We start from the raw sequence: 15,070 nt of genomic DNA, 5'->3' as shown, positions 1-15,070 counted from the left end.
TGTGTGAGTGTGAGTGTGAGTGTGAGACCTGTTGCTGGAGCTCCTGGTTCTGCTTGTATTTCTGGAACTCGATGGGATCCGGCGGTCTCTGCTCGATCAGCTCCGCGAGGCATACTGCGAGTCCATCTCAGCAAAACAATCCACCTGTACAACAGCTGTTTATTTATCCAAACATTAAAAAACCGCCGTCAAATTGCGTGTTATCGCTAACGTTAACGCGTTGACACCACTATAACATCAATATATAATGAATTCTCTATTATAGATCAGTGGTTGACACGTTGCTTTGTATTAGCGTGTTTTGTTTACAATCTCCATGGTAACAGCGCAGCATTGAAACACTTCCGGCTTGAAACAAACAAAAAAAGGCGGCAAGCCCAGCTAACAAACTCGTTGTGGGAACATTAATATTTCTAAAACGCTTGTCGTGATCTGAATGTTATTTAACAGTCACAAAAACGCTTTTACAACATTCTACTAACTTTATTTTCACCCAAAATAAAACGTTGTTTGACCGTCCATTTTTTAATATTCTAAGAAAAGTTAAATGTTCGATTTTTTATTGATTAGAACATTATTTAAAGGTTACAAAAGCATTTATTAGAACGTTTATCAAGCACAAATAACATCATAAGGCAAAAATGTTGATCTCAAAACGTTTTCTCTCATTGTTATGAGCACGTACTGTAGGCCTAAAGTAATTAATTACTCAATTGTTCAACTTATCTTCCTTCAAATACTAAAACAGATTCAACTATTTTAATAAATAAACAGTAAAGAAGCAGCAGGTCATGAATCTGATATATTTGCTGTGTGGACATGAAGATAAACCAGTAAAATATTACACAACTTTCTTACCGTAGAAAAGTGGTACATATATTGACAGCACAGTGCAAACAATAAAATGTAATTGTAATATAATTAAAGCTCACACATGGTTTTCTTGATAACAGACAGTGACTGATTCAAGAACACTTGTTAACTGAATATCAGGACACTGAATTATTAAGCACTTGAACTCGAGTTCATCATAAATCCAGACAGAAATATGCAAATATTGCCAATAGAGCTGCCAGTATATGAATGACCACACTAAAGTGCACATTCGTTTTGAGAAATCACATTTTTCGCAAAACAGCCCTTCCGTAATTATGTATTTACAGTTATACATTTTACTCCCAGACAGTCATAAACATGGCATTTCATGTTTTGCTCCTAAAAGGGCATCAAGGCATTCTCTGTTAATCTTAAAGGAACACGCCACTATTTTTGAAAATAGGCTCTATGCTAAGCTACAGCTAAAAGTGCTACCGCCAGACCCGGAGATCTGCTGAATGGATTCGAAAACGGTAAAACTCAACTGTTTAACTCTAGGGGAGTCGGAAAATGAACCTATTTTCAAAAAAAGTGGCGTGTTCCTTTAACAAAGAATTTTACAATTCTTCTACATTCTTAAATTCAGATTGTCTGTAATGCAGATAAAGGTTGTAAAGGTTTTTCCAGCAGGTTGCATGTTAATCCTCATGTTCTCTTTAGGCTGATGTTCACACGTCAGACGTTTGTCTAGACTTTCTCTAGTCTGTGTCTGTCCTCAGACGCGCCGGCTCGTCTCGTCATCAGAGCGGCGAGTGTTTCTGAAGAGATGGAGCCAAACTCGAGCGAGAAGGAGCTGTAAAACAGCAGCACGATGATGGCAAACATCCACTCCAATATAGCAGCCGCGTGCTGGAGAACAAAACTCTCCTGAATGAAAAACACACCGCCTGCAGGACACAGCATTAAGGAACAACTGCACAGCACTGTAAAAAAAAATGCAACTGCACATTTTCCAGTTTACGAAACCTTTTGAGTCTCAAATACTAAAAAATGCTATTTTCTTGAAACTACATAAAAACCCTTGTCAGACCAACAAAATGACCCCAAATGTTGTCCCAACTAGTCAAAACACAGTTGTCTGAACAAAGAATTTCATATTGTTGCAATGTTAAGGCTTTGTGAGAAATTATGCAGTTACTGTTATAGGATTATTGCTTTGCTGTTTGCCTACTTCATTTAAACTTTTTTGTTGTTGTTTCGTCATTATTGTTAGTTATTTGTTGCACTGTGATGTAAAGAGCTCATCTTTTTAACATTCGTTGATTGCCACTGTCTTGAGGTTTGTGTGCCTAGAGTATGTTCAATCACTTGTTATCTTAAAAGTTGTTTTACAAAAAAAAGACAACATTGTCTACTTATTAGACTAAGTTATCCATTATCGTTTGTCATTCGTAAACAAACATATATCTGATAATGTGGTGACTTTTTACACATTCTTTTTATCTTCCAGGTAACAGAAAACAATTAATTACCTCAATGACAGTAATTGTGGTTTAAGTTGCTGTAACAAGAATTTTTCTATTAGCAAAATAAGACAATCAGCATTGCGTTAACAAACAAATTTACGTTGGCCAAACAAGCTCTGTATCTTTACTGAGCAGAACTAAAAAACTATTGTTGAGAGAACTCAAAAGTCTGCCTTATTTTTTTAAGTTTAAGTCTCAACTATTTATTTTTTACAGTGAGCGTTTATGGCCATATGGAGCAGTTTTATGACTTAATGAGCACTGCATGTAGAGGATATTGAGTATGAGGGTGGTGAAGGCCAGTGCGGTGAGCGTCAGCCGTAGATGAGCCGTCTGGAAGTCTCTCGGCGTCTCGGCTGCGCGGTACGAAAGCAGCGTCTGCACGCACACAAACAGCAGACTGCCAGGGAAGGCCAGACCCGCGCCCACATAATGAAGGACTTTAGCATGGTCCACCTGCAGAAAACAGCACAGAGTCGACACAAGTTACAGTTTCAATCCCATTTCACTCTCAGAAAAAAAGGCACAAAATCTGGCACTGGGACGGTACCTTTATTCAAAGGTACTAATATGTACAGTTTAGGTTATAATACTTACCTTTAAGGTAATAACATGCACCCTTTAGTGGTAAATAAGGTACAAAAGTGTACTTTTTAAAAAAGCTACTGGCCCATTTGTATCATTTAGACCACTGGTTCTCACTTCCATCTTTGCAACATGACTTAAAACGAAGAAAAACAAGCTTTAAAATTAGCTTTAAAAAAGAGGCTAAAAATCAATATGTAAAACGACATCACATTCACAGTTGAAGTCAAAAGTTCACATACAAAATGCTAATTATTTTACCAAAATAAGAGGGATGTTATTGTTTATTTAGTACTGACCTGAATAAGGTATTTCACATAAAGGATGTTTGTTTACATATAGTACACAAGAGAACATAATAGTTGAATTTAGAAAAATGACTGTGATTCTTAAATGATTCTTAAAGAGGTCATATGATGGGCATGACGAAGCGGATATCGTCCTCTTTTGGAAGACCAAACAAAGTAGTTTCGCTTTCACAACGAAGCACACAGCGTCTTCACGACATGGCGGCAGCGGCAACAACAATACTACAGTGAGAATAAAAGTTACGCCTTCTCTCTTTGCGTGAACATTTGGGCGGCGTTATGCAAATCTTCCCACATAGTGAGGTAGACATGTGGGGGCGTGTTAGAACGAGCCGTTTTAGGTAGACGTGGCTAACTCTTAACTTTTATAAAGAATATCTCTTTGGATTTGAGACTTTAGTCTTTACAACTTTACAGATCTTCTTTATGCACCAAGAGCTTGTAACACTCCAAAGAGAAAGGAAAAAATGAAATCGCATCATATGACCCCTTTAATACTGTGTTGTTAGCTGAATGATCCACAGCTGTGTTTTTTTTTGTTTAGTGATAGTTGTTCACGAGTCCCTTGTTTGTCCTGAACAGTTAAACTGCCTGCTGTTCTTCAGAAAAAGGTCCCACAAATTCTTTGGTTTTCCAGCATTTTTGTGTATTTGAACTCTTTCCAACAGTGACTGTATGATTTTGAGATCCATCTTTTCACACTGAGGACAACCGAGGGACTTGTATGCAACTATTACAGAAGGTTCAAACGCTCGCTGATGCTCCAGAAGGAAAAACCATGCATTAAGAGCCTGTGTGTGTGTGTCTGGGTTTGAACCTGAAGCCCTTGAGTTTCTATCCCAGATCTCTAACCACTTTCACAGCTTAGTTAAAACACATCTGCACACACTTCTATCACTGCAGGACACGCAGACGGACACACATCAAACGGCCGAATGCCTTTGATTTCACACTTATGCAATAACACACAATAAGCGGACGTGCACAGGAGAGACGCTGTGCAGTGAGCTGTGTTTATCTGATCATATATTTCATAATACCTGTTGAAGCAAAGAAAAACACACATTTATGGGCTTATTCAAAGCTCTAATAAACTATAGCAGCAGGAAAGAAGTCTCAATGAATGAGGAAAAACAAATCATCTTTGTTCTTATGTTGATACAATTTGAAAGGGGCAGGCAGAGATCTGGAGGAGATGCCTGGACGAAGAGCAGCACTTAAGATGTTCCAGAACATTCTACCAAATCAACTATTCTGGAGATTTATTTTCATATGTATCCCCCAAATTTAAAAAGAGAGCCCTAAAGGAGTTAAAAACATCATAATCCAGTAAAATAAGTTTTAAAATATTGAACCTTGGTGAAAGTAGTGTATTAAAATGACAAATAATCTATATTATTTATTAAAATATAATAATGGTGTCTATGGAGAAATTCTCAAAAAGAGAAAAGAGAATTGCTGCTTTGTTCTTGTTTTCTTACTTGGAAGTTTCCCACAATCATGAGTCCTGCAGCACAGAGCCATCCGGCAAACAGACCCTCGATGTTCAACACGCTGTTGCTGTGCTTATGGATGAGTTGAGCGTAACGCAGCAGACCAATCACAATCACTGTAACACACGAAACAGAACAATCACCCTCACTGTAACACACGAAACAGTCCAATCACAGTCACTGTAACACACAAACCGACCAATCACAGTCACTGTAACACACAAACAGAACAATCACAGTCACGGTAACACAAACAGAACAATCACAGTCACTGTAACACAAACAGAACAATCACAGTCACTTTAACACATGAAACAGACCAATCACAGTCACTGTAACACACAAACAGAACAATCACAGTCACTGTAACACACGAAACAGAACAATCACACTCACTGTAACACAAGAAACAGTCCAATCACAGTCACTGTAACACACAAACAGAACAATCACGGTCACTGTAACACATGAAAAAGACCAATAACAGTCACTGTAAGAAACAGACCAATCACAGTCACTGTAACACACAAACAGAACAATCACAGTCACTAACACACAAACAGAACAATCACAGTCACTGTAGCACACAAACAGAACAATCACAGTCACTGTAACACACAAACAGAACAATCACAGTCACTAACACACAAACAGAACAATCACAGTCACTGTAGCACACAAACAGAACAATCACAGTCACTGTAACACATGAAACAGACCAATCACAGTCACTGTAACACACAAACAGAACAATCACAGTCACTGTAGCACACAAACAGAACAATCACAGTCACTGTAACCACACAAACAGAACAATCACAGTCACTGTAACACACAAACAGAACAATCACAGTCACTGTAACACACGAAGCAGACCAATAACAATTACTGTAACACAAAACAGAACAATCACATCAAAAACAGATTAAATATGCTGAAAGAGCTGGTAGAGTCAGATGAGTGTTTCTATCGTTCAGAACTGAATCAGTGAATCACTCACCCAGGAATGAAGCAGTGCTGCACAGTAGACTGAACCAGCAGCTCTCTGGAGGAACACCGCCACATTTACTGCACACACATCAGCAGGATCAAAAACATGTCTGACAATATATAATTTTTGCTCATCTTCTAATAAAATGTGATGTTTTGGTACCTGATGAGTGGGATGTTGTCCAGCGTGCAGCACAGATCAGATCCGCTCTGAAGAACCAAAGACGTCTCACAGGTTGAGTTATATACCCTACAAACACACACATACTGTGACAATATTTGCTGACTGCATGCATAAAATAAGTTAAAACAAAGATTTTGCAAGGGTTTTGATTTTTAACATTGAGATAACTAAACTCTTGAGATAGAAAACTGTATAGTTTGGCATTTAACAGACTGATCAATCTGAACAAACACAGAGACGTGACAGTCAAACCTCTTCAACCTCAAAATCAATGTGATCTAATCAAACACTTCAGCAAAATCTTATTCAATTATTGTTGAGGACATTCTATTGATATCTGAATAAATCAATCACAGCATGCTCTGTGTTCCACTGAGAGAGGGTTCAATATTCACCAGTTATTCACAGGACAAACGTGCTGATTGTAAAGGGCCATCGCATATCTGTGAGACAGAGAGAGAGAGACAGACAGGTTAAAAGAGTACAGACTACTTTCAGAAATCCAACATGTCTTTACAAACGTTTTCAGGTCAACTGGGCAAAGCTGATTCTTAATTACTGCTAAATGAGTTTTGCAAAAAGATTTGCATAGAAACTGTTAACAAAGTGATACATTTCTGAAAGGTATTTAACTCCACTCGAGCTAACATTTAATTAAAACACATTGCAAACGCATTTAAGGATTAAATATAAACATTATGATTAAATGGATAAACTCCAATTCTCTAAGACAAAGTTACAATATATTCAGTAATATATACAATACAATTTTAAAACCAAAATATACTTTTTTCTCAATATATCAGCCATTATTGTTAACTACGGTAGAACTTAAACCGTAAAAAATATTCATTACACGACATGAACTAATAGAAAAAAACATAAATAAACTAATATAAAAAAAAAAAAATGAAAACAGAAAATATAAATGATCTAATTTAAAATATAAACAAAACTAGTATATCAATGATACTAAAATAACACTGCAACAGAAATAGGTACTTTACTCTTAGTAAAATAATCACATCTTCTGTAGTTTAAATGCATTCAAGGTTTTATTGAAATGAAATCGCCAGATTAACATAAACTCTTAATAAATACTCACATGATCCAGATTCCAGGCAGTGTGAACACAGGCAAACTGATGGGAACCAGAAACCACAGAGACATTTTCCCTCGTCCTGAAGAGCTTCTCTGAATCATTGCATCAGATCTAACTCCACTCATCTTCATTCAGTGTAAAACCTCACAGATCAACACATGACAGCAAGTGTTTTCTGTCAGTGTCTGGTGCTGTGTTTTCAGACACAGTGAGAGAGGAACACATGAGGTCTGATCTAATGCTCCTCCTCTCCTCTCATGTCCAGCAGAGGGCAGCATTTCTCATTAAAATAACGCCATATGGCTTCAGTGAAAATTCTATTGATCACAGCAATAAATTAGAGTTTAACAGAGATTCACACAGAAAACAGCTGTTTCAAATTCTAATAACATTTCACAATTTTCACATTATTTTTGACCAAATAAATGCAGCCTCGGTGAGCACAAGAGACTTCTTTCAATAACATTAAAAAATCTGCCTGACCCCACTTTTTTGAACTCTTAAGAGATTCTGAACAAAAGATCTGAGAAATGACAGAACTAAAAATATGTTTATTAAGAGGTTTATTATTAATAAACACATGCTTCAGAACGTTCCTTCAGGACTTTGCAAATAAACTCATATTTTAAAATGAATAAAACATTTGGTTAATTGTTCATACAAAGAGAGGGTGAGAAAAATACACTCAAATGATGTTTGCTAAGCTCTAGAAGAACAGATAAACTGGCGATAACTGAAGATAATGAATCTCTGAGACAACACCTGAATCTACCTGCTCTGACAATCAACCAGATCAGCTCAAATGCTGTATGTTGACTAACCAGAAAGACGACTTTACACCGTCTGACAGGCCTCGACAACCACAAACACAATATCAACTCTGTGTTCTCCAGACAAACTTGTTTAGAGTTACACATAGATCTTTCTGACGTACTGAAGTGCTATATTCACAGTAAGTGTAGGACTCAGAAGTGCTGAAATATAACACACTAAAGAGAGTACTGTATGTCACGTGCAGCATCTGTTTTACAGTAATACATACTGAGAAAACCTGCATATGCTCATTTTTACTGACACTTTTAAACATTTTAAACTCTATAAACTGCAAACCCTTTTAAATTCTTTCTTGCATGTCTGCATTTGCAATGAAATTTTGTGCAAATTAAATTTGGACATTTTATGGCAAATGCAGTTGTGTGTGAATATACTGTAATATTCAGCAGCTCAACTTTTTGGGATTTTTTTGCTGTTTTGAAGGGTTTTGATCACTCATGTTTGTAACAAGTCAACATTACACGATCAATGGTTTCATTGTTACAGTCATCAGAGGAGAATGTGTGGCTTTGTTTCACTGGGATAAAATCAATGCTTTAACACACAAGATGTGTATCATTAACACACGTTTAACTCATTCATTTATAAAAAAGGAACATTTGATCAAAGTCACATTTCACCCTAAAACCATTAGAAAAACATTTAAAATCACATATTTTGCATGAATGAAATAAAGCCTATTTTAAGAACACTTTTTACCATTTTTTTTGCATTGTGATATTTTCATAACAATTAACCAAGTTATGCACAGCTTATAAAAATAGCTACTGGAATTCAATAATTTCTTCAAATAAAATCGACAACTTAAATGCTGCACAAGAAATACTCCTTCCATTAAAATAATGAGAACATGGAGATTTAACGTGCACTAATTGTCATTAAAAAATGCCTACGTAAGCATATATACATATCCTATGTTTAGGTTTAGTAATTTTACTCTAATGGCAATGTATAGGTGCTTTTCTATGCAATTAAAGTGAAATAACTTATATATATAACATATTTAAAAAAAAAATAATTTTTTTTTCCCCCAATTTTTTAATGGTCCTAAAACTAGGCTTTATTTTTATTTCTTCTTTTATTTCATTCTTCTTCTTTAAACTTAATTTAACCTCTGAGCGTGTAAACTAGTGTTTTCAATTCCCTTTATGGATGGTTTTGCATTATTTTAAAGGAACAGGATGGATGTGATGAGTTTTTCTCACTCTCGTTTCTCTCTCTTCTCGTCTCCAGAGCGCTTGAGGTAGGACTGATAGAAGAAGACAAGGAAGAGCAGCAGGTAGCTAAGGTACATCACAGAGGCGTAGATGATATTGTGCATGGTGGAGAAGCAGTGGATGTCATGTTTCCAGAGGTAGAGGAGCCCCAAGACACTTAGCCCCATGAGCATCTGCGTGATCTGCATGAGCGTGATCAGCATGGCGAAGGGTCGCGGCACACAAGCGCCGGCTGCTTTAGCCGTGTAGTAGCTGTACATGAATGCATGGACGGTGTAGTTCATGGTCATGAACCAGCCGCCGCCGGCCACACGGTCTTTATACGTGTACCAGCTGTAGAGCAGGACGGTGATGTGATGATACCAGTGCAGGAAGATCAGACGCTGCTTACGCAGGACGATGAACACCGTGTCCCCTGAACAACACCACAAACACAACACAAGCAACTCTTGACATGCATATCACAAAAAATAATTTCAACTGGCCTTCGAAGACACTAATGCACTTATAATGGAAATCTAGAGTTATTATGCATGCATAAATTAATGCAGGGTAATAAAATCATTTGCTAAGCATATCTGTGCGAAGTTATTTTACATTTACATGCATGCGTTTGAAAGGTTTACAAACACATGGTGTACATTTGATCAGTTCTTGCTTTCACCCAGAAGTTATCTTTTATGCAATCTTTTAACTCCCATCGTAAGAATGCAAAGTCAGTAACATGATATGCATGAGGATGCTAGAAAGCGTTGAGATGTAACTATACGTTATTTGATCAGTCACATTTCACCCCAAAATCATTAGAAAAACATATGTTGCATTAATAAAATGAAGCCTATTTTAAGAACATTAAGATTTTTTTGCATTGTGACATTATTTTCATAACAATTATTACCTTGTATTTTAGTGTAAAAAATACCGTAATTCAGTGATTTTTTTACAATTTAAATTAACAAGTTAAAGGCTGTACACTGAAAAAAAAATAGTTTTTGAAGTTGCAAAACGAAAATTACATAACATTTATGAATGTTAATTAATATTAAGTTCAAAATTTAATACATTATTAAAATGTAAAGTTAACTTATGTACTGTGAATTAACATGAACATGAATATTTTTATTAACTGACATTATAGAAAATTAATAAATGCTGTAAAAATATATTGTTAATTTTTAGTTAATGTTAGTTAATGCATTAACTAATGTTAACCAAAAGAGACCTTATTTAAAAGTGTTACCAAAACCTTTAATTATCTATAAGATTTTAGGGATCTATAAGCATTTGTGAAAAATTTTGTCTGCATTACAGCTTAGTATTACAGACAAAATCACAGATATAAATGAAGAGACTTTTAAACCAAGAGTGTAAAATAGAGTCTCTCTCTCTCTCTCAAACACAAACACACACACACACACACACACACACACACACACAGAAAGAGAATAATATATAAAACTTTTGTAACAATTTACAATAAGGTTTTAGTTGTTAACATTAAATAACTATGTTAGTTAACATGAACAATATTTATATAGCATTTATGAATCTTAGTTAATACTATGTTCAAAATGTACTACTACATTATTAACTAAAATGTATAGTTAATGTATAATGTCTGTCTAATGTATAATGTTAATGTCTGTAACATCCCTGAGCATTTTAAATTTATGAAACTAAGCATGTTCCTAAGAATGACTTGTTCTCCATATGTAAAAAGTTTTGTTTGGATAATGCACTTTAAAGATATAAGAAAATTACTGCTATGTTTTTTTACTGTTACTCTTTTTTAGAATCACAACAGTCAAATCTATGAGATGATGTAAATTCAGATGAATGTCATGTCACAGGACGTCATAGGTCAGTATCAAATGAGTGTCAAATTATTATTTCTTACTGTATTCCAGGGGGCGCCGTAGAGCCCCTGTGCCACGCCAAACACAAACACACACACACACACACACACACACACACACACAGAAAGAGAATAATATATAAAACTTTTGTAACAATTTACAATAAGGTTTTAGTTGTTAACATTAAATAACTATGTTAGTTAACATGAACAATATTTATATAGCATTTATGAATCTTAGTTAATACTATGTTCAAAATGTACTACTACATTATTAACTAAAATGTATAGTTAATGTATAATGTCTGTCTAATGTATAATGTTAATGTCTGTAACATCCCTGAGCATTTTAAATTTATGAAACTAAGCATGTTCCTAAGAATGACTTGTTCTCCATATGTAAAAAGTTTTGTTTGGATAATGCACTTTAAAGATATAAGAAAATTACTGCTATGTTTTTTTACTGTTACTCTTTTTTAGAATCACAACAGTCAAATCTATGAGATGATGTAAATTCAGATGAATGTCATGTCACAGGACGTCATAGGTCAGTATCAAATGAGTGTCAAATTATTATTTCTTACTGTATTCCAGGGGGTGCCGTAGAGCCCCTGTGCCACGCCCGGGTCCCAGCCTCTGCGGCGTCCTAATGGCCGCAGATTCCAACAATTTTCAAGAGTTTTTGAGCATGTTAAGGCCCCCAAAAACCCCGGAATGTAAAAAAAATAAATAATAAATAATAATAAATCCTTAGAAGAACAAGAGGGCCCTGTGCCTTAATGGCTTGGGCCCTAATAAGAATATGATTAATTACAAGAAAATTATTTTCAGTTTTTCTGCTTCGAAATTGCATGTTTAATTCAATATGTTATTTGCAATTTCTTTGTAGTTACTGAAATTTGAGTCAAAATTGTTTATACACTCAATTTTTTTCAGTGTACAACTGTCATGTAAATGCTTTACAAATTAAATAATATATAGATGTTTCAATTTTTTTATGTTATAATAATGAGAACATGAAGCTTAAATGTGCTTAATTGTCATGAAAAATATCACAATGCAAATAAATAAATAAATGGCTTAATTTTGCTGATGCTAAATATAATTTCTTGTATTTTCGGGTGAAATATTCATGAAGATGTTTACATAAGCAAACTAGTACCCATAACACATAACCACAAGTTAATCTGGTTAGACGAGTATTCTTACCACTACACTTTACATCTCAAATAACACATTTAAATGTGTATAATAACACAAAAATATGAGTGTCACATTTCTGCTTTTAAGCCATTTACAACAAACTGTAAATGCAATTTTTGTTTGTTCTTGGACAGTCATAATTATTTATGATAATCAACAGAGTGTCACAAATGCAGTGCATAAATGTTTTGGACCCGGAACATTAATTTTAGGTGTTAAATGTTGGGGGTTCGAGTTTAAAGTTTAAATAAACTAAAGGTCTGAATGATTTTCTGTACTTTACAGGCGTTAAAAAATAAAAATCTAAAACTGTGACACCTGCCAGACTTTCCAAACACCTTTACATAATATGCATGATTTTGCACTATGAAAAATTATTTTTCAAATATTAATAGAGTATGTTTTACATGAAAATACAATTTCAGTCTTTCAACTTCAAAATTTCATGTTTAATTCAATGTGTCACTTGCCATATGTGACCCTGGACCATAAGGGTAAATTTTTCAAAATTGAGATTTATACATCATCTGAAAGCTGAATGCTTTCCATTGATGTATGGTTTGTTATGATAGGACAATATTTGGCTGAGATACAACTATTTGAAAATCTGGAATCTGAGGGTGCAAAAAAATCTAAATATTGAGAAAATCACCTTTAAAGTTGTCCAAATGAAGTTCTTAGCAATGCATATTACTAATCAAAAATTAAGTTTTGATATATTTACAGTAGGACATTTACAAAATCTCTTCATGGAACACGATCTTTACTTAATATCCTAATGATTTTTGGCATAAAAGAGAAATGTATAATTTTGACCCATACAATGTATTGTTGGCTATTGCTGCAAATATACCCCAGCGACTTAACACTGCTTTTGTGCTCCAGCGTCACGTTTCTTTGTAACTATTTGTGAAATTTACTAGCAGTTTCTAAGTGAATATAGTTTCAAAGTAATTCCTACTCCAGTTCCAATTCTTTTCACTGAAGAACAAAGGAATAATGGATGAATTATGAGCTGTATTTACTCACTTTTATCCAAAGCAGTCACAGAGTCAGCAGTTAATGTGAAAGTCTTACCGAGCTCAGGCGCTTTACTCAGAGTGAAGGCAAACGCCCAGAACTTGCTGACAGGGGCGCCGAAGAACTCCGTGTCACACACAGACTCCTGAAGCCCGCGTGACCTCACCATATTGAACATGTACCAGCCTGTCCGCATCGCTCCCGTTATACTGACAGACAGACAACAGCAATGAGGAAACACACCATATCTGTTCCATTCAGAGAATCAAGAGAACTCACAGAGGAGAGATACCTCAAACTGAGCTCGTATCTGATCCAAGAGACTTCTCATCAAAACAGAGTAAAACTCACCGCCACAATACAAGGGTTAGTTCTGGTCCTTCATGGAGGCCCATTAAAAAAATTTAAATGGGCATAAATGCAACTCACAATGACTTTTTTGTCACATTTCTGAGAAAAAAGGACAGAATTGTGATGCATAACCACAGAATTACAAGATATAAACAGAATTCTTAGTGTTTTTCTAGCAGTTCTGAGTTTACAGCTCACAATTCTAACATTATTTTTCTCAGATTTCTGAGTTTACATCTCACACTTATGATTTTTTCTCGCAATTTTGAGTTTACATCTCACACATAATTATGAAAATTTCTCGCAATTTTGAGTTTACATCTGGCAATTCAAAAAAAATTCTCTGATTTCTGAGTTTATATCTCACAATTCTAACAGTTTTTTCTCATAATTTTGAGTTGACATCTTACAATTCTAAAATGTTTTGACTTTTCTAAGAACTGCGAGATAAAACTCAAACTTCAGAGAAAAAGTCAGAATTGCGCGGTGTAAACTCAAGTTTATATCTCACAATTCTGTTTCCCCCACCACAGAATATGAAATAAAATAAAAAAGCAATTGCAACTTTTTATCTCACAATTCTTACTGTTTTTCTCAGATTTGCAATTCTGAGTTAATATCTCGCAGTTCCTGTATGATTTTATCAGACGGCAGGCGTCTCACCTGAATATGGCCAGACTTAATGACCAGAGCATAAGAGGCTTCCGCAGCTCCAGCTTCTGTCTGTCCTTCATAAAGACACGTCCAAGAAATATAACCACCACATACACACCCGACAGTACAAACGCTGCTCCCCTGAAACACACAGGATTCACTTTAAGACCTGATGAAATCATATACATAGAGATATTACATATATGTGTGGATATCAAAGAATAAAAGTGACAGCAAGGCAAGGCTTATTTATGTAGCGCATATAAATTTATTTATATAGCATACATTCATACCGGTAATTCAAAAGTGCTTTACATAAAAATATTTTAAAATATAAAATAAATTTTAAAAAATACAATAAAAGATGTAAAAATTGAAGAAAATAATAAATTAATTCAAAGGACAACCTCAAGCTCATTCAAGAGCTCAACAGGTTTATATATAACCACTCTGTCCTGATCTGAACCTGCAAATAAAAGGTTTTTGGACGCTTTATTTGAACATGGGCAGATCTTGACGTCACAATCAGCTGAAAGGTCAAAGGTGAGTGAATCTGTGCCGTCCTCGTGAACCTGTCTTATCACCGACATCGATCCATCAATCACAGCAGAGTCATAAATCTCCTGTAAAACTGTCTGAACACTTATATAGTTCACAGGCACACACATTAATGCACTGAATCATCAGTTCTTGTTTGTTAATGTGATATTTAAGATGAAAGGTCAAAAGGTGATTCTCTCAGACTTTATTGCTTCATTTTAATGAGTAAGGAGTGTTTAAACATACTACCTACTGACTTTATGAAAGCTTAAAGCAGAATTCATGTTAGAAATGTGACATACATTGCACATTTTAAGTGTCTTGTACTGTCTGTTACTATTTTTTTATTATATAATAAGTATTATAATGTATTGCATATCAGACTTTATGTG

The 15,070-nt window shown here is 35.0% G+C and overlaps 2 protein-coding genes across 4 annotated transcripts in view; both read right to left on the bottom strand.

The window, feature by feature from the left end:
• Positions 1-1,381: 1,381 nt before the first annotated feature.
• LOC107659675 (transmembrane protein 150A) lies at positions 1,382-7,330 on the bottom strand. The gene is made up of 7 exons (XM_016448684.1): positions 7,008-7,330; positions 6,298-6,345; positions 5,882-5,968; positions 5,729-5,796; positions 4,717-4,844; positions 2,621-2,798; positions 1,382-1,763 (listed from the first exon to the last, which is right to left on the bottom strand). The coding sequence occupies exons 1-7, from the start codon at positions 7,133-7,135 to the stop codon at positions 1,564-1,566; spliced, it is 837 nt and encodes a 278-aa protein (XP_016304170.1). The 5' UTR covers positions 7,136-7,330; the 3' UTR covers positions 1,382-1,563.
• Positions 7,331-8,885: 1,555 nt separating this feature from the next.
• LOC107659697 (elongation of very long chain fatty acids protein 6) overlaps positions 8,886-15,070 on the bottom strand; it is a 6,722-nt gene continuing 537 nt past the window's right edge. Inside the window, exons 1-4 of one of the 3 annotated variants that reach the window (XM_016448722.1) lie at positions 14,546-14,621; positions 14,148-14,279; positions 13,143-13,342; positions 8,886-9,470 (exon numbers count right to left, since the gene is read on the bottom strand). In XM_016448722.1, the coding sequence (XP_016304208.1) occupies positions 9,040-9,470; positions 13,143-13,342; positions 14,148-14,279; positions 14,546-14,556 (774 nt within the window). In that variant the 5' untranslated portion in view covers positions 14,557-14,621 and the 3' untranslated portion in view covers positions 8,886-9,039. Of the gene's footprint in view, positions 9,471-13,142; positions 13,343-14,147; positions 14,280-14,545; positions 14,622-15,070 lie in introns of those variants that run through there. The other 2 variants (XM_016448720.1, XM_016448721.1) reach the window with 2 other exon arrangements.

The sequence above is a fragment of the Sinocyclocheilus anshuiensis genome, unplaced genomic scaffold, assembly GCF_001515605.1.
Source record: "Sinocyclocheilus anshuiensis isolate Anshui unplaced genomic scaffold, SAMN03320099.WGS_v1.1 scaffold75, whole genome shotgun sequence".
NCBI classification, from domain to species: Eukaryota; Metazoa; Chordata; class Actinopteri; order Cypriniformes; family Cyprinidae; genus Sinocyclocheilus; species Sinocyclocheilus anshuiensis.
This window is presented reverse-complemented; position numbering and strand designations above follow the sequence as displayed.

Excerpts from the sequence above, each read along its gene's own strand:
- LOC107659675 (XM_016448684.1), bottom strand. The coding sequence starts at position 7,135 with ATGAAGATGAGTGGAGTTAGATCTGATGCAATGATTCAGAGAAGCTCT. Across the intron at positions 4,845-5,728 it reads CAGCACTGCTTCATTCCTGG|TGATTGTGATTGGTCTGCTG; the intron begins GTGAGTGATTCA and ends CGTGTGTTACAG. Across the intron at positions 2,799-4,716 it reads TGATTGTGGGAAACTTCCAA|GTGGACCATGCTAAAGTCCT; the intron begins GTAAGAAAACAA and ends TGTTTTCTGCAG.